Consider the following 25650-nt stretch of genomic DNA (forward strand, 5'->3'; position numbering starts at 1 on the left):
TGCCAAGATATTCAAGGTGCCCTTTGGCAGATGTGGCGACATTGGTCGTCAACAGAAAATAGTCGTATGTTTATCAGTGTTTTTATTGAGGTTGTCCATGGAAGCTTGCGATTTGTGTCCTGCTTTGGAGCTTTGTGGTTTGCACTTTATTTTTACTTGCTTTTGCGCTTTTCCGTTCACTCGGTGGTTATGATTCAGTCACCACAGAGTTAAAATTGGGTGACATCTCTTTTACGCCTAGGAAAACTCAGTGGCTGCTAGGCAATTTTTACATTCAGTGACTGATTGAAAGTAGCTGGGGCAACCAGTTTGTTTCCCCAAGGCTGTGTGCAAATACCCTTAACCTCTGGTCAGTTGCACAGGTCAGTTGTTGGGAGTCAGCTTGTCTTCAAACAATTGCAGTCCAGCTCAGACTGACTGTAGCCACAATGACAGATTCGCAAAGGTTTGCAACTCGTGTGTGACAAGATTCTTTACAGTAGTGCACTCGACTCAGCTGGCTGCCAGCTGGTTGTATTCTGGTTATATTCCTATATAAAAGGTTCCAGAGCACCAATGCCAATTTGCAGTTAAGTTGACTTCATGCAGCAACTACGTCACAATTTATGGAAGAATTTCTGTTTTAAATCTACAAGGTTTTGGCTGTACTCCGAATGTAGGTAGTTATTTGAATTTCTGTATGGAGATGAGATGGCAGAATGATTTTGTCTTATTGCTGTTTGTTTGTTTGTTTGTTTGTTTATTTTCACCGTCTTGATAGACCAAAGCTTTTCTTTGAAGACAGCATCAGACTGTCAATGGCTGCAAACCTGGTCCCAATCTTCTATTTCAAAGGAAAGAAATTGCAAGTTGATTGTTGGTCACAATAAAAATACTAATTTTGTTAAGGCTGCTGTCTCCAACCACTGTTTTCCCTGGTGAGGCACAGTGGGGAAAATTAATTCTTGAGGCTTACCTTTGTATTCTTCACCTTCATTTCAGTAGGAAGCCGTGGGATTAGGTATGAGAGCAAGGCTTTTGGAGTGTCAAGAGATGGACAGATGGTTGGTTTTGTTTTTTTCCCCATATATAAATATATTTAAAAAAATAAATAAATAAAGAGCAGCTGTATCCTTAAGTCAATTTGTGTTTAACTGATATCACGAGAAATTAATTTGCTGTTAAAATAATAATGATAATAATAATAATGATAATAAATTGAATATTTTTGACAGGAATTATTCGCAGGGAAGGTCAGGTGTCTTTGATGTATTTAATTACCATCCAGAACCCACACGTTGGTTCCACTGAATTATTATTTTTTTGATGATTTGTGTAAAGTGTGTATATGTGTGTGACAAAAAGCCTCTTCCACTGCGTAGGACTAAAGCACATTTGCTGTGTTTAAACAGTATTATCTCAGAACTGGTTTGACTGCAGAGGGGGGAATGGTGTCATTTGAAGCCTGTAATATGTTGTAATAATTTGCAGAGTTCACTTTATGTGACTGAAAATGTTGGTAATAAATGTTGCTTCCTCCTACTCGTATGTGACAGGCATTTCCTCTTTCGTGATTTATATTGGAGGCGATACTAAAGTCAATATTTGTCTCTGGTTTCTGTGAAAAGAAAGAAGCAGTTTTGTAAAAGAAAATAAAAAGGCCCATGAAACCTTGAACTCTTTTAGTCATTATTAAAATATTGCTCTCCGCCGAACCTTGAGGAACTGAAAGAAAACCACATCAGAAAAATTCATTTTGCTGCTTTTACAGCTTCACTTTTCGGGCTTTACTGACACTTTGGAAGTAAACATGAATATGAATTTGTCTTTTATTTTGTATTCTCATGTGAGAAACACAGTTGAAAAGAAACCAAAATATTGACTTAATAAAATTTAAGTATAGTTAATTTTTTATCTTTTTTTTTTTTAAATAGTCAACTGTTAACCTTTAAAGGCAGTTTTATGTTTTCGTATGTTGTCTGTATAATTACTTGCTTAAGGCTTGTAAAATCATCAATCAGGCTTAAAAACAAAACTTGCACAGTAAGCTTATAGAAGATACTTTTGCCTATTTCATCATATTCATCATGGGAAAAAATGACACTTAAATTTAAGCAAATGGAACAAGAAAAGGTCACAAAGTACCTAAATTAGATTGAGGACCTACAGACCAGAAGATCTTGATTGAATTAAAGTGTTAATAGGATTTTGCAGACAGTGTATGCTGATTAGATCTGCAGAGTTCAGGTATTATCTGCTATTTACTACACTGTCCCTATATTTAAAAAAACAAACAGTATTTGCTTGTTCTACCCACTATTTTTTTGAGTAAATATGACGTTAGAACATTTAAATGTGAAAAGGAGTTACTTAGTGAAATGTAAGATGAGCTAATAAATGCTGTGTAATTACCAAATCACTTGGCTTTAGGACCCTGGAGTGTGGGGCGGACACTCCATCTGATAATGATGCTGTGTGCTTTTTTTGTTTTTTACTCTCTTGGGGCTTATGGCAGAACCACACATTCAATCAGCTGACTAATCACGTGACTGTCAACTCAATAAGCAATGAATGAGGCCAGAGTTTTAAGGAAAATGATAAAGAAGTCAAACACAGTTAGTTATACAGAGCAAAATGGACCAGTGTTTGATTGTTTCAAAGCTGCGTGAAGTAGATTAGAGGATGGTGGGGCTCCTCAGGGATAGGATTTTGTAGCATGCATGTTTATCTAGTGTTTTAGCTCTGCAAGTTCCAGATCCTTGATGGTTAATGTATCAGGACGGCTTCAGTGGAAATGTACTGTTCTTAGTTAGGTCTGTGCTCTCTATGAGTTGTGGCTGTGTTGTTCGGGGTCATTGCCTGCATAAATTACAGCGCTGCAATCATTAATTTGTTGAATACACCATTTACTGTAAATAACATTGTTACCCTTTGCTGTCATTGATCACTTGCTCTCATTGGTGCTACAATTAACATTAATATTTATACCCATACTGTGATTAATGTTTTAGGCTAGTTATGCTAACAGTATTAGATCAGATCTGTTGGTGTAGGCAAGTTGGCTGCTGTAAAGCTGCAGTGAGAGCATTGCTGGTAATAAATCCCGTTGGATTCTCGGTGGGTGTTGGACTCACCCACCAGCTGTGGGTGTCGTTTGTCACTGATTCTCTTTATAATTGTTATGGACAGAATTTGTAGGTGCAGCAAAGGGGTGTGACGTGTAGGATTTGGTGATCTTGGGATCTCATCTCTGCTTATTGCAGATGATATGGTTCTGTTGCCTCCACTGTGCAATGACCTGCAGCTTACACTGGGGTGGGAGACAGCTTGGGTGAGAATTAGCATCTCCAAGTGTGAGGACATGGTTGGTGGTCAGAAAAGGTGGCATGCCACCGCTGGGTTAGTCATGAGTTGATATCCCAAGTGCAGGAGTTCTGGTATCTCAGGGTCTACTTCATGCGCGAGGGAACTGGTCTGTTGTGGTGAAGAGAGAGATGAGTTTGAAAGTGAAGCTGATGATTTTACTCTGTTCACTATGACCAGAAGCTGTAGGTAGCGACTGATGGAATGAGAGCTGGTATTGCGTAACTATTGGCAGGTTAATGTTTAATTTGACTGAGTAAACATTTGGGTTGCAGTCTGGCTGCGTAATGTCTAGAAAAGTTTATTGCCAATGACAATGTATGACATAGTGGTAAGTGGTAAATTAAAGCGGCATGCGTGTTTTTTAGCTCTTTTTGGTTGGTAAGCATTCATCATACAATGGTTGCAACACTCAAATATGCTGGAAAAACAGCAGATTCTCCATATTTAACAAATATGCTTTGTGTAAAGCTCCATACACAGCAGTCTCAGCGGTATTCTGTTTACAAGTCTACAGCTGTTGGACATAACCAAGTTAAGCACATCACAACTATTAGAGTCATGAGACCACAATGCTCAATTGTGTCTCTGCACATTAGTTTAAATTCCAGCATTCTGGTCTGATTTGTATTTGATCAGGTTTCATGTGGCTGGATGTAATAGAATTTCTTTCTATCACGGCAGGGCACGAAGAGCTCTGCAAATGGAATTTGATGATTGCTGGTTTCTTGACAGACTCTCTTGTTATAGTGTGACTTGTTAGTCGCTCATTGCTGTGGGGTTGTTTTTCACTGCACTTAATAATTCCTTGTCAAATTCTCCTCAGTCTTCTCCTCCTTTGAATTTTCTGTTTTGAAGTTTCCATCATTACTGCAAAGATATGTGGCAGCAAGGATGTGCCAGACTGTGAGCAGGTGGAAATGCTTTCATGAATTGGATGTACTGTTGTGTATTACAAGCTGAGTACAGCCAAACATATTGATGTTGATGAAAATGTCACAGGTTTTTCCTGCGTTACTATAAACACAATCTGTCTGATCACTAGTCCTTATGTGTGGATATTCAAATAGGAGATTGGCCATATTATTGGCTTTTTAAAGGTTTCTATCTCATCTGCAATTTCAGAATTCAAAGTGGAACGTTATTCCTCCAGTTATACGCTGATCTGCTGCCGTGGTTCAGATTTAATTATCTCAATAAGTGTTGAGTTTATTTTTTGTTCCCTGAGGGGTTTATTTTTCTTTCTTAAACTGAAATGGAATTTGTGAAGCACTTCCCTGATTTCGAAATCCGCCTACTGCCACTGCTGTCAATATGTTGCCAACAGAGGCCTCAGTGGGACATAGAGGACATTATAAAAGTTAAGTACAGCAACTGTGTATGCAAACAGACACAAGAGGACATGTGACAGGCATAGGATAGAAACCACGGGATGCTATGTCTATGTAGCTAAATACAAAAACAGATGGGTAGTGAGAAATACACAATACATGAATATTAATATTTAAAGTGCATTATAATCTTGATGGGTATTAACCATGTCTTTGCTGACACCTAAATGATTGCATTGTAGTCTGGTGAAAGTTATTGTTGCTGTAACCCGTAAGCCTGTCGCTAAGTTAGTTACTGGAAGTTAGAAATTGGTCACAAAGAGGGTGCTCCAACAAAAAGCCCCTTGTTGCTGAGTTGGTTACTAACAGATTACTGCAGTCGCCCAAAGTTTGCATTCTCTTTTGCTCTCTTTCTTCCTCCAAGAGCTGTGGTGAAACTTAAAAAAACACATTCATTTATAGAGCCTGATCAGTGCTCTGCATACTGCTTATTTAGTGAGTCAGAAATGCACGAAAGTGGCACATACAACTAAGTTTAGTTTACATTCAGTACCGCCATCTTGGATTAATAACTCAAGGTTTCTGGGGCTGCTCTAAGTTTTCGAGCTGAAGGGGTGTTGTAGATTTAAATTTGGATGGTAGTTTATACATGAATGCACCATGAAGCCTAAGTTATCATTAGGGATTAAAGTGTTATGGAGAAAGTTAGGACTTTTTGATCAACAGGCATAAAAAATATTCAGAAAGTTTCTTCTTGTTGGTAGGGATGTTGAACAACAAAATAAAATGAGATATTCTGATTCCATAAGGTTAGCATTAGGATTAAAGATTAAGGAAGGTGTAATGTAGGTAAGGAGTGTTGTGGAAATGCACTAGAATATTGGTGTTTACATATGTATGTAAGTAAATGTAGTGTCTACTTTACTCTTAATTTGTTAGTTTTTTTTTTTCCCCTTAAAGATAAGAACTGACGAGTACCATATCTCTGAGCATTATTGGTTAAACTAGTGGTACTGTTAAAATCAGTATTATTTTCTCCCAATGTTGTTTGTGCAGTTCACTCCTGTAGACATAATTTAGCGTGTTCTTTTTTTGTGATGAAAGCAGCACTCTTTAGACCTCTTGGCTACATTCATGCTTTTGATCTTTCTGCTCCACCGTGCCAGATGTGCCTCACTGTTTTGGTAAGTGGGTCTGATTTGCTGAAAGGTTTGGAACAATGCAAGACATAAACCAGGAGGACGCCTGAGCAAATTGAATAATCAAGGGTCAATCTTCACCCATGTTAGCGGTTATTGATCGCTTGGCTCCACAGAATAGATTGCTAATGACAGCACAGGTTTTCTACAGAGTCCACAGCAGAGATGGGAAACAAATTAGTCAGATCTGGTTAAAGTGATTTAGAGGCCACAACAGTCAAATGCAAAGGTCTCTGACAAATGTCTGCTGCTTCTAATAATAAAGGCTTGCTGAGAAACGAACATTGGTACGTTAGCTTGAGAGGAAAGAAGTAAAATACATGACTTGCTTTCCACCAATGTTAATGCTTTGTTTTCACAGTGAGTGTCTTTATTATTGTTTATCTGTCAAGTACGGACAGCTGGCATAAGTAAGCCAATTCTCAGCTGTTGTACTTGGTTTTTAAAGCAACACTTTCTGTTTTACTTTCATTTTGCTTCTGTAGTGTCTCCTTTTGTTTGTTTCCTTGTTTTTGTTGCTTTGGTTTTATTTGATTCAGGTTGCTTTAAATTGCATAAAGGATTCACAGGAAACAGTTTATGGGTGTACTTAATAGTTACGTTAAACGAGCTAAATGAATTTTCTCCTGCGGTCACCATGCAGTCAGTATGGTTTCTAATGCAAACTGGACATTAAAATACATAAAATCTATAGATTTTTATTTTTTTAATACAGTAGTTGCTCATGGCTGTTCTCAGTGGATAATGTAATGAACAAATTGCACATAACAATGCTACTAATGGGCACAACAAACAAGACTAAATTTGCCTGATTGTTCTAAAGAAACAAGCACTGTATTTCTTTGGTATTACAGATTAAAGATTTAAAAACTGGCAACCTAATAATGAATAAAGATGTCATATTTCAATTCTCATTTATCCATACGTCCATACATACAGCCATTATCTACTGCTTAGCTGAGGTTGGATAACAATAGCAATAGGATTAGTGGGGTCTTCCAGACATCACTCTCTTTAGTAACACTATCCAGGTCCTCCAGGGGGAATCCAAGGGGTTGCCAGTCCAGATGAGCTACATAATCTCTCCAGCAGGTTTTGAATCTGCCCTGGAGTCTCCTTTCAGTTACACATGCTCAGAAAGCCCCTAAAGGGGGAGAGTGCCCAGGAGGCATTCAAACCATATGGCCAATGTCCTCAACTGGCGCCTAGGCAAGTCCAGCTCACAACGTTCCAATCTACAAATTATTAAAGTACTAAAAATTTAGATTTCCCCTGAAGTTTTTTTTAGCTTGGTTACTATAACAAATTTAGATTTACGCCATATTTAGATTTAGATTGACCTTCTGTGCAATTGGTAAACCTGATGTTACCATTTGGGAGTTTAAATTGTGAAATTTAAATGTCTGACATTAAAATTCAAAATGCCTATCCTAGGCAGCGGTGGGTGTTTTCTGTAGGGCTTTTTTGTGCCTTCTGATCATGGTAATGCTATCATGTGTGTTGTGGCATTTGGGCAACTTCTAGCTTTCATAGTATTTACTATATAGTATATAGTATTTACTATAATCTATGTTGAGCTCAGCTTATGATTAAGCATATGATGAAGAAGCCTCTCAAACTTTTTCAGTAGCAGGTTTATCAGAGAGCCACCTCGACAGGACAAGACTCGGATGTCCATCTGCATCTAAAGGACAAAGGTCACTCTATCGAGGATGCCAACGTTCACATTTTGAACAGAGAAGACAGATGTTCAAAAGAGTAGTGAAAGAAGCCATCTATGTCCACTGTGAACGACCATCTTTGAACAGAGGTGGTGGTTTACGACAAACTGTCTGCCATCTATAATCCAGTTTTGAGATCCCTTCCCAGACACCTTAACGCCCACTCACATCCTGGACCTTTTGACCTCAGTAAATCACATAATAGGGTGGGGCTAGGGTTCACAATGAGTTTACCTGAGACCTTTTGCTGATTGTGACCTACACCCGTTTTCACACTTCGGCTTGTGTGATTAGGTAGACGATCAATAGGGGGACCAGGGCCCTCTTAGGCTACGTCCACACTAGCCCAGATAGATTTGAAAAAGGCGTTTTTGTCTGAAAACATTCCTCGTCCACACTATCGTTTTCAGTCGTTTTCACAGAGTTGTGCGTCCACATTGAAACGGCCAAAAACGCTTACGTTCCAGTATTGCGCATGCGTGAAACGCAAGACGATTCGACCTGCCTCATTTCTGTCTGCTGTTTATTTACTTTCCGGCTCTTTGAAACGTCGCGGCAAAATGTTGAGGAAAAGCACCGAGTTTTTTTAAATAGACTAACAATGAGGTGGAGTTGTTGCTGCGAGTAACACAAAAGTACAAAGTTGCAAAAGCAAGTGAGAATTAAAGAATTTGAAGAAAAGCTATCTGGAGCATGTACAGACATGTACATGTGTTCATCTTTAATAGGGTTGTCAAAATTGAGAGCAAACAAAACAACTGCTGTATAATGCCCTCCGCTATCTTTGTTTAATTGGTCACTTGACTGCATCACATGACTAAAATGTGTCATCATTTTCAAAAAGTCTCCATTTTTGCTGTCCACACTGCGACACGAAAGCACAGTTTTCAAATGTATGCGTTTTCGAGAGCATTTTCAAAACGCTGTGTTTTCCTTGAGCGAAAACAGCGTCTCAGTGTGGATGGGAGGCCAAAACGGAGAGAAAACGCTGCGTTTTTGTTTGAAATCGCATTAGTGTGGACGTAGCCTCAGGGACACTCCTACGGGTTTATAATCTGGGGCTCTCCACCAGTTGCTCTTAGAACTGAAGAAGCTTCTTGGATGAGAGGTGAAACGTCTTCAAGGAAGCTTAAAGTCCAGACGCTTTTCTTTCCGAGCTCCTAAGAGGAAGAGAGATTTATATTTCTGCCTCTGTCTGTTCTATGAAGCATTTAATCAGAGGGTGAGGTTACATGAACCTAACATTGCTAATAAGCTACAAATACTTCTCCAGAGGCTTGCTATTTTTAATGCTTAAAGTTTAGTTGTAAAGGTTAAACTGCAGTGAGGAGATACAGATGAACCCAGTGAATGTGGATAAATAATTAACCCAGCATAGGCCGTCATCAGTGTCCTGCTGCTTTTTAGTAGTACAATGGAAATTTTTGCACATCCTTTTGTTGGGATGTGTCTCTGCAAAAACCAGTGTTGTTGGATCTAAAAAATGTTTTGTTATACATTATGCTAAAACCTTTTAACTGATGATTTTTTGTTTTTGTTTCACTGCTTCCTGAAAACACTTTTCATCTCGTCATGTAAACTGTGAACACTCACATGCTGCTAGGTAGCTCTAAACTCGACACAAAAATCGGATGTTTTGCTCAGAGCCATCTGGTCCTGTGAGAGTAAATCTAATTTGGAAATCCAACTTGGGTTTCGTTGAAAATGTATTAAACTGAAATGAATTATTTATTGATTTAATTTGAAATTAATTAGGCTCAAGGTTGCATTATGTATAAAGATCTAATGAACCCCAAAGATGAAACGCTTTTTTTTTTTTTTTTCTTCTCCCCCATCTGCAGATAATGAGATTTAGAGTTCAACATAAACTACAGGCTGATGTTTCTGTCTACATTTGTATATGAATCTGTTAAACCTGGATTAAGAAGCATACTTTTTCTTGAAAAATAGCATTGGATCTCCTCCTCTTTACCTCTTTCACATCTTATCACCATGCTCTGGATATTTATAATCATGGTAATGGTTTTAATTATTAAACAGGAATTATGAACAAGACGAGACCGATGGCAGACACAATAGTAAATTGGCTACATGGGTAAAAAGTAGCAAATCTGCAGTAACAAAGGCCAGTTCGTGGTCAATGTTGGGTTACATCAAAGCCAACAGGTCAATTTAATTGTGAGGTGTTGATGCTGATTAGATTCACTGAAGGAATCCTAACATTTAGCCTAGCTTTAAACGTCCATGAAGGCTGGAAAGAAGCTAATAGCTTCTTATCTTACTGAGTTTGGCTAAATCCACAGAAAGCAGTGAATGCTGGAGTTGCACAGTTTAACTGATCACAGGCCTTGATAATTCTACTTTCGGCTGCTCTCTTGTCACAGGGGGTGACCTCAGCGGGAAGCACCGCATTTTGATTTGGCAGAGTTTTACGCTTTCTGACACACCCCCAAAGGGAATTTGTGTTCGCAAGACAAATAATTATGACTTATCGCTAGGTGATTCGTCACACTTCACTTCTGTTGCCAATCTAAGGGTTCCCTTACCTCCCAAATTCCATTGTTTTCACAAGATGCTAGATTTAAAACTTTTATTATTATAGATCCCTTTATTTTGTTTCTGCCCATTTCTAAAACTATAAATGTAGTCCCAACCAGGGTATGGAAGGGTTCCTTCAGTTGATATTTAATTATTTTATTCATGAATTCTAATTAAAGTTCAAGGAAATGTCTCATAATTCAAAACATGAGTTTCATCTTCTTCTTTTTTTTTCTTTTAAGAGTTCAGTGAATTTCTTTTTCTAAATTCTGCCTGTAATCATGTTAAATGATTATCTCTCTCTGACTATGATTTTTGCCATCATCAAACAGGCCTACAAGACCTAAATCACTGCCATGTAAACTCCAAGACATTACAGTTTGTGAGACATCGATCAGGTTGGATTTGTCTGTCCAATCCAGGCTGAGTCACGTAGACTGCATACAACAAGAGCTTGACTAGCCTGTGTGAAAGGAAACCTGAGACAGGAAAGACTGGAGCATGTTGCTTAGCGGCAACTTTCAAAATAAGAGTGACAAAACTGTCCAATGGTAAACAGATTACATTGCCTTGGACAGATTAAAAAATAAAATAAAATAAAATAAAATAAATGCTCGGTGTATCTGGACTGCCTATCCACCTATGTGTTGGAAACACTGGAATGATGTGAAGTGTGGTTCCCATAAGCCATTTGGTAATCTAATCCAGGACCTCCAGTGGACTCACTGCATCTACCAGTGTCAGTTAAACATCTTCCCTGTGTGCAATTAAGAATATACTTGTTTTCTGGACTTTTACTAAATGAATTATCAGAAAGATTTCCGGTCACTGCAGTAAGTTCAAAATTGAGCTGAAATGTAAAATTTGCTTTGCTGTGACCTGAAACCTCTATGGCTCATGATGAGGAAAGTAATCTTAATTTGCAAGACTCAGGGACTGCTTATAAGGCATTGCAATGCATTGTAAGGATAAAGAGGTATACATTAGACTTTCTTAATAAGTGATTATAAATTGTAATGTTGGAGCTGTTCCACAGAAAAACTCCACCAAACTGATTATGTACATACTGCTACAGGCTCACGACCTGATCAAAAGAACACCCAGGATTTTATGCAAGTAGGCCAAAGCGCAAAGCAGAGCCTTTGTCTTACATTATGTCGTTTATGGGAGATTTACATGTTTTTATGCAGTGACGCTACCTTATTAAGGTCGGCAGGTTTGAAATCTCACTTCCAAATGCTGTTTTAATACATCCTGTTGTATTATGCACAGTCTAGACTTCACCACCTTCTTTCTCTGTCCTTCACATTAAATGTACAGTGTAATAAGTCAACGAGTGTTAAGAGCAGCACAGCAGTGAATGGTGAAAATTACAGCCCGGGTCTGCCAGAGGGATTTATGTCTCACTGAGACAGTGTAGTGTAGATTACCCTGACTGTATAAGCAGCATTGTGACAATAGATGGATATGATACTTTGTTAGGCCACATTGTGAATCCATTAAATACTTAATTACAGTGATGGGGAGCCAAGAGGATAAATAATGCATTTAATCATTACTACTATGTAAGATATGATTACTGAGCCCATCTCAACTCTATGGGAATGCTCTTCAGTATTGTCTATGTGATTGGTGTTGCGTTTCAAAGTGAATCTTGTGTGATATGCAGTCTTATATGCACGGGTTATGTTTAGGACATGGTGTACTTGGTAAAAGTTACAGGAAGCTGGTTTAGTGGTTTAAAGGAACCAGCATTAAGTGGTGATCAGAGATAACGATGTGAACAGCAATCTGATATAAAAATAGTGATTAATCTACTATTCATGGCTTCTAGCAAATGTAAAACCAAGAAAAATGAGATTAAACAGTTATTGCAGTGCATTTATTTCTGCAGCGAGACACTCGTGATTGTATTGTGTAAATCTTGTGTACTCCTTTCCTTTACTTGTGTGCTTTTGCCCCTCCCTAAAAGCCCAAAACGCACTCGCTTTTATTTCAGTTTCTAAGATGAGACGATGTAAAGAGACCTTTTTGGCCAACACGATTTAGAAGATATGAACATTGAAACAGTTTTTCTGAACTTTAAAATTCTCTTCACGCAAGTGTGATGCCGTTTGGTCTTTTCATCACCCTCATCTGCACCCGCAGTCCTGCCGTGGTGGAGGCAGTGCAGAACCCAGTGGTTGCACCACCTACTATATGACCCTGTATCTGAAACCACCTACACCTAATTTCTTGAATGTCTTTTTAAAGGTTAAGAAAATCCCCTGTTCAAAGGCATTTTTTTAAAGCTCAGTAAATGCATGATTTAACTACAGTTAATGAGAAACTGTAGTAAATAATCATATTCTCAATATTTGGAAAAATAAATATTGAAAAAATTTGGTTTGCTGTTTTTATACATCCAAATCAACATTTAAGTCACATGGCACAGGTTGCTGATAAAGTTTGTTCCCTGATGATAAGGAAACATTTAGCTCTGCAGATTTTGACTTCTTTGCCTGGCTGGCGTTATTCAGGAAAGAAAGTTAGAAAAGAAAATCAGTCAGTGTAACTTTTCTTCACACATTTATCAGATTGTCAGAAATGCTGGCTGTTTTTTCCAGAACAGGAAGTCAGTGTTCTGATGTGTTCCTCCTCAGCGCTCTGAAGGCAGATCACATGTCGTAAAGATAAAGTTATGAAGCAAGACTCTTTAGCTTCATTTCATAAAGTTTCATTTCTCACCGTTTAAACACCATGGAGGATGTCTTCTGATAATTATAAATGCAAAAAGTATGCCGTTACATTAGGAACAGTATGGAGCAGTGCTTCATGTTAGGAGCTTAAAATATTCAGCATAGAGTATATGTTAATGTGGCCTGAAGACTACCCGTAACTACAAACTAAAGAGCTCTTAGTTTATGCAGCTGCGTGTGTTTGTGCATCAGAGTCAGAATGAAAGCAGTCTGTTATCAGTAAGATATGAAGGATAACAGAGGGGGAGGAGCAAAGCACTACTTCCTGATAGACCTTTTGATAGTAACACTGACGACGTGTCCTCATACAAACATGTCATCTCTTCTCTTTGCAGAAGCGGTCCTCCAGATTGCCGCCCTCATTTCTCCTCTCTTTATAGCCATTTCTATTCTGTGTGATTTTTATTTATTTTTTCATGCATTTTTAATGTCTCTGTCTTTTATGGTTTTGCTTGTTATGAAGATGGAATGTTCTCCAGTGCCAGAATGTGAACAGCAGGAAACCAGTATTTCTTGTTGCTGGTATATATATTTCTGTTCTTTGGTGAGCGGAGCAATTTCATCGAATTAGTTTCACCTAACTGAAAATAAAAAAATAATAAGTAAATCGTATTTACATCAATAATAAATTAATTTACATCCTACCCTCACCCTCAGTCATAAGCTCTGGATACAGGCTGACAGTTAGAAATTGTGGACACAGCCAGTGAAAATGAGCTGCTTCTGAAGGATGTGTGGGGTCTTGGAGATGAGGTGTGGAAGGAGTTGGAGGAGAGCTGCTATTCCTCTATATTGATTTGAAGGTTTAGGGTGGTTCAGGGATCTGACAAGGACCCCTTCCTGGGCACTGCCTTCGGTCTTGTCCTACCAGGAGGTGGTCCTGGGGTAGACCTAAGAAAAACTAGGGAGATTATATCTCTCAGATTGGCATGTCTGTGTCCTCTGGAAAAGCTGGAGGAGGTGGCCAGAGAGAAGTTTAGAAGATAATATTTATTGTATAGACTGAGTTTTCAGCTATTGACATATCAGTGAACTTCTCTCATCACCACTGTATGAGAAGGAATATAAAATGCATTTGAATGAATGTTAAATGTAAAGAAATATTGTACAGCTTTACAAAGATTTACACCCCCACCTTTTTAGTGAAACTGACTGGAAATGGCAAACTGCCTCGATGCATACTCACTGAAAACGCTAAATCCAGATCAACAGAATTAACTTTTTGGGAAGCACTAACTGTGATTAGGTTAAAGAAGGAAGTGGATGCTCGTCAAATCCACTATCCAGGTTAAGTGGCAGTGTACCATCTTTAGTCTGTTATAAATATGTTACTCTTGATTCTCATTGTACTGTCTCTCTGAGGTATAGTGAGGTTATTGTGAGGAAATTTGACCTCCTGGCAAATCACTGCCCTCACTATAATAAAGCAGAATTTTTTCCATGCTTCTTCTCAGCTGACTAAATCTTAGTCTTATGATCTTCTCTCTAAATATACCACATTTAGCCATGAGGCAGACAGACACTAGAGTACAATACACTGTGTACCTGAATGATTTACACAATTAGGAATTTCACATGAAAAACACATTTATAGAGAGTGTTCAGTAGTTCACAGGGGGTCGTAATAATATGAAATAGATCAAGACTTTTGGTATAGGATTGTGAAATAGTGTTTTTTATTTTTGTTGTTGTTTTTTTTGTAGGACATTTTGCTATGCAAGCTAAATTCACAAGTATTTATGATGCTGGATGAGCAGACCAAACTGGTACTTTGGAAATATTGAAGTTCCTAGTTTATGGTGGGGCTTCAAAGTGGCTTTTGAGCAGATAAAAAACAAAAACATTACAGTCCACTTGGAAAATAAATATTTATGTTCACTGTAAAAAGTAGTTGGCCAGATATCAATCCTTGAGGGATGCCCTTATCAATGTCCTGGGAACATAATTTGAAACCAACAACAATTGGTTTAAAAAAACAAAACAAAAAAACCCATCAAAATCCACAGAAAGCAACTCATTTAACATGTTATGGCTAAAGCTTCAGAAGCCTTGAATCAAATGAGGTATAATAGCAGTCACTGTGCCAACAGCCGATCTAAAAGCTCGACTGCTGTGGCTAAAGTAAAGTGTTATCCTCCAGGAAGCCATGTAGTGGTGAATTGGCCAGGCATTTAATTAGTGTAGATTTTGATATTACTTTCATTTTTATGTTACTAAAAGACAAGAGTGTGATGGGTGCAAAGTGCAAACTAAAGGACAGAAACTAATCACTGCTGCCAGTATGACGTTGGCTATTTGCAAGCATCTGCATAGACAGTGAAGGTTCAATAAGCAATTTGTCTGTCAAACCCAAACAAGCAGCCAGAGCCTGCACCGTTGCAGCAATTGTTTCTAACCATTCCAGTTTCTGCATTTTTCTACTGTTACTGTTGTTGCTAATGGAGGAAGTGCAAAAAATACAAGACAAATATGAGGTACAGTCAGTCTGTGGGCTCTCTGTGCTGTTGTTGGTCAGACAGCCTCGAAGAAATGTGAAGTTATACAAAGAGCTGAATTGAAACAGAGTTGAACACTGTAGTGTCCACTGCAGCCACTGTCCGTGCTTTTCATGCTGCATTTTTCATCTTTGATTTTTTTCTGTTAACACCTCTCTTTTTATCAGGAAGTGTTGTAACTTTGGAGTAATATTCAGATGATTTGAAAACAACAGTGCACCTCCTGTTGCCGACTGGTAGTATGGTGAAGTTTTAGTCAACAGATGGTTTTACTCAAACCATCTGTTTTCTTGGTGCAAAATGCATGTCACAGAAGAACCACCCCAACAGGTGTACTCAGCTGCACACAACTCTCTGTTGGGTTTTTAGAACGGGAGAGGCCTCTTTTGAAGGGGTGATGAAAACCTCTCGTCACCTTCTTTTCAATTTATATTGTCTACTGATAATCATGTGACAATGCATGTTAAGTAATGTTATGAAGTAATAAAAAAGGCAAATAACGAATGGTATGACTAATTACTTTCACCAGGGGATAAGTAAGTATTGCATTGTGCATTAAATTCATTAAAAAATCATTAAAAAATAACAATTAATTTGTAGTGTTTTTTATTTATTTATTTATGACACCAACACTAATCACAGCTTGTCCAATATAGAGTTTTGTGAACAGTACTTGAAAATAGTCTGTATATTATGTAAAGTGTGTGCTTTTTGCACTCTTACACCATTTCTTCTTTTCTTAAATATTTTCCTACTTAGCTTCTCACAAAAAGTTACTATTTTCCCAGAAAGCCATATTCTGGTCTGGACAGTCCCATGATCCCCACCACCATAATTCAGCATGACAGTTGGTGTTTGCCTGTGTGTGTGGTTGTACTACCATCTCCTTATTCTGTTCCTCAGCTTATTTGTTGGCTTCCTTGTTTCTCGCTTATTTCCTTTTTTCTGGCTTGGTTTGTATCACAGACAAACTGAATACCCATGGAAGCTGAAACCCTGGGTTTTGGTGTGTGGGTCTGTGGGTGATCGTGCGACTCTGTCTGTTTTCTGCAGGTTTATTGCGGTCATCACTATGACTGATGGGGATTATGACTTCCTTATAAAGCTCCTTGCCCTGGGGGACTCCGGCGTGGGGAAGACCACGTTCCTGTACAGATATACAGACAACAAGTTCAACCCCAAGTTCATCACCACAGTCGGCATCGACTTCAGGGAAAAGAGAGTGGTGAGTTCTTACCTTTTATTATTCTCACGAACAAATGTGCGCCCTGTGTGTAGCTTGTAGAAGTTTCTTTTTGGTTGTGTAGTTTTACACAACATTTAATTCATCTTCATCTCAAGTTAGCAGCCACTTTGGTTACCATAGTTACGGTTTCATTTGTCCAGAGCTTTTAGTTATCAAAGAACAAACAGCGGGTCAGGTCAAGCCCAGGTTTTCTGCTGCTTTTCTCCCACAGTGGCTGCTGAGCTGAGTCACTCTACAGTCATGTTATTTTAACTTATGCAAGAAAAACAAACTTGGGTCAGATCCAGCCGGGAATAAATGACCCAGAATAAATTACCCATGAAAAGATGGTCATTAACTAGTTAGCGTCTAACATAATTGCTGTGGTATTTATAAATGAAGGCTTTCCAAATAAAGCATTTAGCTCTCAGAGTGGGGGCTTGCTTGTGCTTGTTAGTTTCCAAAGATTGAGCCCAAGTTTGGGGAGACGTCCTCTTTACTTTTAAAACTAAGCTTCCCTTTTGATAGTTATGTGAGGGCTGGATCAAGTGACCCTGAAGCACCTGCTGGAGGCTCAGGTGGCTGGGGGACTTTCTAGGATGCGCTGGGCAGGGTGTTTGGGTGATGCACTCATCTGATAGCTATAAAACATATGCTGCCAGATAACAAAGGGCACTATGAGAGATTATCAGCTGTCGGCAGACAAAGGTTCAGGAGCTAATTGGGTAGGGATGGTTATGTTATCATATATGTTGTTTTTCTCTTTTTCATTTTACTCTACCATGTGCTGAGTTGCAGTAGTGGTTTCTAATAGAAGTTCATTCAGGCAGACATGAAAAATGTAGCCAGTGTGCTTTAAACCTGCATTCCTTCTGATAACCACCAGATGAGTCACCTGGTTGAACAAAGAAGTCCGGTTGTATATGGTGTTAAGTTTATGGTGTTAATCGACCAATCGATTTCGGGTCTTATTGAACATAATATAATGATCATTTAGACTGAAAACCTGGGGTTATACATGGTGTGCTTTAGCATGGGCCTACCTCGTGATTGACAAACAGCCCTTCTTTGAATTTGTGGTGTGAGGCTTTTTCCCAGTCAGATACAGTCCTCGTTCTGGTCTTCAAAACAACAAGAATGCAAAAATGCACAGCTTGAAAACAGATTCACAGTTTGACTTCTCAAACCAGTGGGTAGCCAACGATCTACAGTTAAACGTGAGCAAACTTTTAAATAATGCGAACCCAGGAAAAAAAACCATCTTTCAGTTTTTTGTCCACCACAGAGGACATAATGAATAGGCTGGGTCTAAGGATCCTTAACAGTGATGGGAACACTCTCTGGTTGTAAGCATAGATGCCCAACCTACTTTCTGTTCTTGCCTTATAAGAAAATTGGCAGCCAATAAGAAAAAAGCTGGCTCAAAGTTAGGGAAAAATGACTAAAACAGTTTGTTTCATACAAAAGATAAAACGTCTGAGGCTGTATAGCAAAGGATTAATTTGAACAGAAAATTATGCAAAGCGTAATCGATCTTCTTTCAGATCTTTCACAGATATGGCACTGGGAATAGCAATATTTGCTTAATAAGACATATCACAATTAACATATTGTAACATTGCAAAAACGGTTTGATCAGCAATTTTTACTTTTGTTTGAATACTGTTATTTATTAGCACATAATAGTATAGTTAAACCCTTAGGTGAGGAGGTTCATCGTAAACAGCTGTTAATCATTAGCATGCTAGCGCTGTCTTTGTGAATAACCTAACTAAGGCTGGTGTTTAGTTTAAATCATCACTATGTTCAACTACAGCCTCAGAGAGCTACTAACACGGCTGAGGACTCTAAATCTACCCGTTTAATTTCCGGACCACCTGATTCCCCAATCTAATTTGCAAAATTATATTATTTTAATCCACTTAATAGCTGCCTTGTAAAACTGTTGTTAGAAAAAAGCCCTCTGTGATCACTTTCTGCTAATGTTAAGAGCTAGTTTTACTCCTGCGCTGAAAGTACTTGGTACAAGTTGATCCTTACACCACACATACTGACAGAACCAGTAACTTCATAGTGACAGAACGTGGTGACAATTCTAAATAAGATGCTTTTCTCCAGAGCTGACGCTCATGGACCCCGAGAAATATGACGGTGACATGTCTTGACAAGTTGACAGTCTTATTAAAATTGTTTTAGGCTTGAAAGATGGCTGATGAGACAGAAGCAATTTATTGCCATGTTTGGACAGACAGTGAAGGAGATGTTGTTTTGGGTAAATGATGAATGACAGGTTGCAGAGCTCCTTGTTGCTCTAGAGGCAGAAGACATTTTTTTAATTTTTATGACTTTATTCTTGTGTTGTTGTTGTTGTTGTTGTTGTTGTTGTTGTTGTTTCTCTTTTAATGCTGCAGAACCAATTGCTCATGCTATATTCCAGAAATGTTTTGTATTAAAATCCTTTTATAAAGTTTGAGAGTTTCATACTTGATTCTGTGTAGAGTTCCACTTTAAACTTCACCTGAGACTTGATAAAAGCTTCTATACTTGTTGTTAGAAGCCCATCAGGATGAGTACGTGCAAATATCTCACTGTGAATGCTCTTATCTGAATCAGAGAGTGGGCAAAGCTTGGTTTGGTCACTTTGGTGCCCTGCTGCCTTCGCATGTCTGAAAAACACACAATGCTGCTTTAATCCCACCTCTCCGGATGACTCATAGGGTTGATTATTGTTCCATCACCTTCAGTGTGTTTGTCTGTCTTTGTTTCTGTGTGAGTGTGCACGCGTGCATGTGTTTAAAGGTCACACCTTGTTTTCAAACCGTTCTATCTGAGAATTAGACAGAAGCAGACAAATGTGTGATCACAGCTGTAGTTCGCAGCTGTACTTCCTCAGAGTTCTCATGAGGTCTGAAAGCTGAATGTGGATCAGTTTGCTCATCCCATGAGACATTTAACCAGAGTTTGTAAATGAAAGTTTCGTGACTCCCAGACAGACAATTTAGTGAACACTTCTGGTAAACTGTGCTTCGGTGCTCATGCCAAGAGGAAACGGCTCATTATGACCCACATCTTTTTCTGGCCTCTAATATGCATTACAAAACTAGCAGTGTACTAGTCATTATGAAACTCACATTACCGACTGTTTTAGTGCTCGATTATTATCTCAGAAATCTGACTTGTAATCTGACTTGTGTAGTAGCCACTGTCCAGCGCATCTTTCATAGGCCTTAAATTAAACTGATTTAAATAAATTACATTTTGAATGTAAGTGTTTGGATTATTTTAGTCAGGGTAAAATTAGCAAACAAATGAAGACTAGAAACTGTTGATGTAAGGAGGAACGTGGCTTTTGCGTAGTATAATTGCACATCTTTCAGCCAGAAGACATAAGGTTGACGCCTGTATGGTATGGCTGTTTATAGACTTTAGCTTCATTTCGACTTGTCTGGTGTTGTGAATCTCCTTTTCCGCTAAGCCCCAAAGGTGCTCTATTGGATTGAATTCTAGTGACTTTGGAGTTCATTTGAATACAGGGCTCTCATCATGTTCAAGAAACCAGTTCAAGATGATATGAGAAAGAAATGTCACAGCAGAAATTGAGATTCATCACACCAGGCAAATTTGACTTGTATTGAGTGCTCAGAGATGCTCTTCTGTGTACTTTGTTTGTAACTAGTTATTATTTGAGTTACTGTTGTCTTCCAGTGAACTTGGAGCAGTCTGGCCATTCTTATCCATCCTCTGAATGGTTAGGGTTACGGCATGTTGTAAAATCGTGCCAGTGGGATTCCTGGTGAGCTAAAATGTGCTGATCATGCGTCAGCATGTGACTAGTTGAATGAGAACAGCACCTACAATTGAATCTGGCACTACATGTTCTTGACTATGGCTAGATGGATTTAAGCCATGTATTAAAAAAGCCTGTGACGTGTCTGTTATCCAAATAGACTTCCTCGGTCAGAGTGCAGGTCTTTTCATGTCACCCCATCTGAGCTGAAGATCAGTTATCACCTTGAAAAATGAAAGAACACCATAAAGTCAAATATAACTGTTGCAAACATGATCTGTATAAACTCAGTCTAAAAGAGGTGTCAGAAAATGTGACAGTGTGTCACATTAGGGAGAATCAGAGGTGTGAATGATGCCTGAAGCTTCCTGTGGTGACAGGAACACAACCAGCCAGCTGCTGCAAACAAGACTTCATCATTACCCAGTCAGGATCACTGTCCACATAAGTTTTCATCATACCTGATGAAATATTCACTGAAGCAGGGGTGAGGTGAATAAATGGAGGGCGGGGTATGTAAGGTGGTGAATAGTTCTTCAAATACAAATGAAAAGATCCCAAAGTTAAACTAAACTTTTGGGCTATTTCATTGTATTTATATTATGTATTATGTAACATAAACTAACTGTGGTGTATCACACCTTTGGAAAGCTGAGTTTCATTTCTCTAGCCACAACCAGGCCTGATTACTGCCACACTTGTTCTCAATCAAGAAATCCCTTAAACTTGACCTGCCTGACAAAGTGGACCATCAAGATCCTCAAAAGACAGATGTCATGCCGCGTTTCAAAGAAATTCAGGAACAAATGGAAAAACAAAATAATTGAGATCTCTCGGTCTAGAAAAGGTTAAAGCCATTTCTAAAGCTGTGAGACTCCAGCAAACCACAGTGAGAGCCATTATCCACAAATCATGAAAACATGAAACGGTGGCACACCTTTGCAGGAGTGGCCGGCCGACCAAAATTACTCCAAGACAGCAGCGACGACTCATCCAAAAGGTCACAAAAGAACCCAGAACAACATCCAAAAAATAAAGGCTCTTCTCAGATTTGCCAGAAAACATCCTGATGATCCCCAAGACCTTTGGAAAAATACTCTTCGGAAAGTCAGTAAGACAGTAAAATATGGTGGTGGTAGTGTGATGGGGCATTTTGCTGCCTCGGGTCCTAGAAGACTTGCTGTGGTAAATGGAACCATGAATTCTGATGTCTACCAAACATCCCGAAGGAGAATATCAGGGTCCATGAACTGCACTTGGTTCTGCAGCAGGAAAATGCTCCAAAACACACCAGCAGGTCTACCTCTGAATGGCTCAAGAAAAACTAAATGAAGACTTTGGACTGGCCAACTCAAAGTTCTGACCTGGGTCTAATTGAGGTGCTGTGTGTTCATCCTCCAAAACCCTCCAATGTGGCTGAACAATTCTGCAAAGATGAGTGGGCCAAAATTCCTCAACATCACCGCAAAAGACTCATTGCGAGTTATCGCAAATGCTTGATTGCAGTTGTTGCTGCTAAGAGTTGCCCAGTCTGTTATTACATTTAGGGGGCAATCACTTTTTCACACAGGGCCATGTAGGTTTTGATTTTTTTCCCCCTTAATAATAAATACTATTATAAACAATAATAAATAAAATTAATAATTAACACCTTCATTTACAAACTGCATTTCGTGTTTACTTGTGTTATCTTTGTCTAATATTTTAAATTTGTTTGGTCTGAAACATTTAAGTGTGAGAAACACACAAAACAGGAAATCGGGAAGGGGCAAAGACTTTTTCACACCACTGTAGATTAGTAACTTTGACTAATCAAACTCTACACAGTATCATGAGGAAGAAGTTTACAGTTATCAAGTGAACAATCTTACTCTATGGCTGTTTCCTAGCCCAAAACAAAGGTGCACCAATCACCTTATAGAGGTACTTACTTTTCAAGGTTGAGGAAGGTTGACAGTTGTAATGGTCAGTTTTGGGTGGACTGATTTAAATGTCATTGTTTGTTTGTTTGTTTGTTTGTTTGTTTTTAATTGAAAGTCTTGTAATATACACCAGGTATGAATGATTTTTCTTTCATAAACCGTCATCTCATTTAAAATTGTGCGGTTTCTTTCTCCTCAGGTCTACACAGCGTCTAACCCCAATGGGACGACCACGGGTAAAACCTTCAAGGTTCACCTTCAGCTCTGGGACACAGCTGGACAGGAAAGGTAGGCCACTTACCCCATTAGGACAAAGTCTTTTTCCTAACGGTTAGTTGGTTCACACATCACTGATGGCATTGTGGATTGTGGGCTTAAGACTCTCCGTGATTCTACAGGTCATAAATGCCAGGTAGGGCTGATGGATGGCATCAAGGCTTTAAATATGTGTTATAGTGTGGTAGACAAAAAAAGTAATAAAAAAACACCCTTTTTCTAAATCCCTCTCACCAGTGCTTAAAGTTTTTGTCTTAAAGTCCTCTGCCTGTTACTCTGTAACACAAAAAACATGCCTACCCAAGCTTTAATCATGAAGCAGTAGTAACAAGCATTGATGAAATTGATGCAGTCAACTGTGGACATCCCACTGGGGTTAGATGGTGTGTAGACTTGAGGTGCAACAAACTACAGTTTTAGCTGTCATTGCACAGTTGACCCAAGGATTGACTTCCAATTGGTTGGTCAGTCATTACTGATTGGTTGAGGCTAACCAAAAGAAAATGCAATAATGCCAAAATGAAATCACCAGGGATGATATCAAAACAGATAAATGGTACAATGAAAAATGTTTAAAAAAGTTTATAATTGTCAATTTATAATTGAGTAGTAACGTTTATTTCTGAAATCCAGATAGAGAAACAACAAACCAGTATTTATGGCTGCATGTGTCAGTCATGTGTGTGTGTGGTCTTTAATTGGTCCCGACCTCGATCTGTTGAATCTGTTTATAAAAGCCCGATGACTCACCGCAGGATGAGTCAGTGTTAGTTACATAATTTTAATTGCATTTATTCTGCCCAGTGCAACAGAACAGATTCCGCATGATCATTTATTCAAGCGGTTAAAGTCATTATTCCACCTGTAAGATGATTTCAGCAGGCTGCGGTGGAGACACCTCTGATATCTGCTGCTTCATTCCGATTGTTTGCATATTAAATATTGCTCATAAGTAATGTTTACACACTGGTACTTGCTGTTGTCACACCCAGAAGCACAAGCGTGTCACCGAATATGCACTTCAACTGGGGGAGTCCCATTACTAACTAGTGTGGGTAGAAACAGACATGGCACACTTCTATTGTTTTTCCACATCTAGTGCTTAAACACAGGTGAAATTACAGCTGATAATTTTTACTTATAACAAAGTTATAAGCTGATAATGATAAAACTGAAATCAATGTTTCTGTTTTGTGCAAGAAGGTTTCATACAATTATTCATCTGAATAACAGATTTTTGGAAATGGTGACTACAGATTTTCAGCTTAAAAACTGATATTGCAAAAATGTTAGAATGTCATGTTTAGACCCCCAGAGAACAATCCATGACCATGTGGCAACCAGCCATTACCAGGGAAGAAAAATGTGTATTCCCCAACCGGTTGTAAGTGTTTACCCTTCAAAGTAAAAGTTGCACCTTTTCGAAATGTGTGTTTGGTATGAAATGGGGCTTCTGATTTGTGTCACACTTTTAAAAAAAAAAAAAAACACTACAGCTTGCAGTGGAAAATGGAAGCGTTGGTGTCCTCCGTGCAAACTACGGGTGACGAAGGCAATCTCCTAGCAGTGTGCGAGGTTTTCAGTGCAGCACTGTCTTTGTGACCAGTTTCACCTGGTGACAGCCAGCAAAGGTCTTTTTTAAAATCTTTTGACAGATATTAGTAAAATATCTATTCTGAGAGCTTAATTTGGGCAAATGTGACATCGTGTGCTGAAAAATGAAGCATGGAAGTGCAACAAACTGCATTTCTAATAGCCTAAGTTCAAACAGACTCCATGTTAATATGCCCAGCTTATCATTAAACTGAAGGCATGTTTACAGCCTGGTATGAAAAATGAATAGTTTGATTTGTGGCCAAAGATCTGAAATGTTGCTATACACCGGTACAATGCCAAACACTAAAAGGAGTTGGTAAAGACCCAGAACACAGCTGACACAATGTGAATATTTGATATTTATCAGCTGGCCTAAAAGAAGGCTACAAATCAAAAAAACAGAACAATACAATGTTGCTCTGTGACTGCTTTCAGGCATTTGCTCTCAATTAAAAACATGATGTGCCCAAATTTTTTTTAAATCAGTCAATTCCGGTTACACGCGCTGTTTTGGGTTTACGTAGTTATTTTAGGATTGTCTATTTTTTTTTTCTGCAGCACCTTCTTGTGGCTGTTAGAAGAACTGCATCTGTGGACACATCAATTCTAGCCTCGTCTGTTCGTAAGGCTAGCAGTTAATGTGATTGGGTGGCTTGCACATTCGGGATGTTGTGCAGTATAATACAATTAAGACGTTTTTAGAAACCCTTTAAAAGATACACATTGTCATATCTGTACTCTTTAAAACAGTTTGTTTGTGTTTCAGGTTCCGCAGCTTGACCACGGCCTTCTTCAGGGATGCTATGGGGTTCCTGCTGATGTTCGATCTCACCAGCCAGCAGAGCTTTCTCAATGTCAGAAACTGGATGAGTATGTTTACTAGAATTTGTTATCAAAACATTTCAGTCCAACAATGTTCAGCTCACTGTTAAAATATGGAGAAGGCTGATGACTAATGTATTGTGAAAGCATGAAATAGCAGTATAACAAAACATTTCTGTTGGTTTGAAGTTCCTCTGATACATCACAGTTTTTATTTATTTATTTTTCGTCTGTATTCATTTTCAGGCCAGTTACAGGCGAATGCTTACTGTGAGAACCCAGATATTGTTTTGGTAGGGAACAAGGCGGATCTGGCCGACCAGCGGGAGGTTCAGGAGAGACAGGCCAAGGAGCTGGCCGAAAAATACGGGCAAGTTTATTTGTCATGTACATTAACCGTATCTCTTAATAGATATTAAGACCACTTCAGGTCTTGAACATTGATTTTTTTTTTTACTGTTTATCTGAGAGCACACGGTGGCAACTTCTCATCTGACTTTCACAAAAGAGCTTCTGGCCTTGGTATTACCCTAAAAACGTGATGGTTATAATTAAACAACAAAAGCTGTTTCCTTAACTTCTTGTAGAAACTAAGCAGCTGTTTTCAAATCAATGGACACTTAAAGTATTTAAAATTACAATTATATCTTGCACCTAT

General features: G+C 38.6%; 1 protein-coding gene across 2 annotated transcripts in view; it reads left to right on the forward strand.

The window, feature by feature from the left end:
• The window catches only part of rab27b (RAB27B, member RAS oncogene family), a 61871-nt gene that overhangs the window by 33593 nt on the left and 2628 nt on the right, over positions 1-25650 (forward strand). For both annotated transcript variants that reach the window (XM_005470481.3, XM_005470482.4), the window contains exons 2-5: positions 16418-16589; positions 22498-22586; positions 24937-25040; positions 25239-25362. In XM_005470481.3, the coding sequence (XP_005470538.1) occupies positions 16437-16589; positions 22498-22586; positions 24937-25040; positions 25239-25362 (470 nt within the window). In that variant the 5' untranslated portion in view covers positions 16418-16436. The remainder of the gene's footprint in view (positions 1-16417; positions 16590-22497; positions 22587-24936; positions 25041-25238; positions 25363-25650) is intronic.

This window comes from Oreochromis niloticus, linkage group LG7 (assembly GCF_001858045.2).
Source record: "Oreochromis niloticus isolate F11D_XX linkage group LG7, O_niloticus_UMD_NMBU, whole genome shotgun sequence".
Taxonomy (NCBI): Eukaryota; Metazoa; Chordata; class Actinopteri; order Cichliformes; family Cichlidae; genus Oreochromis; species Oreochromis niloticus.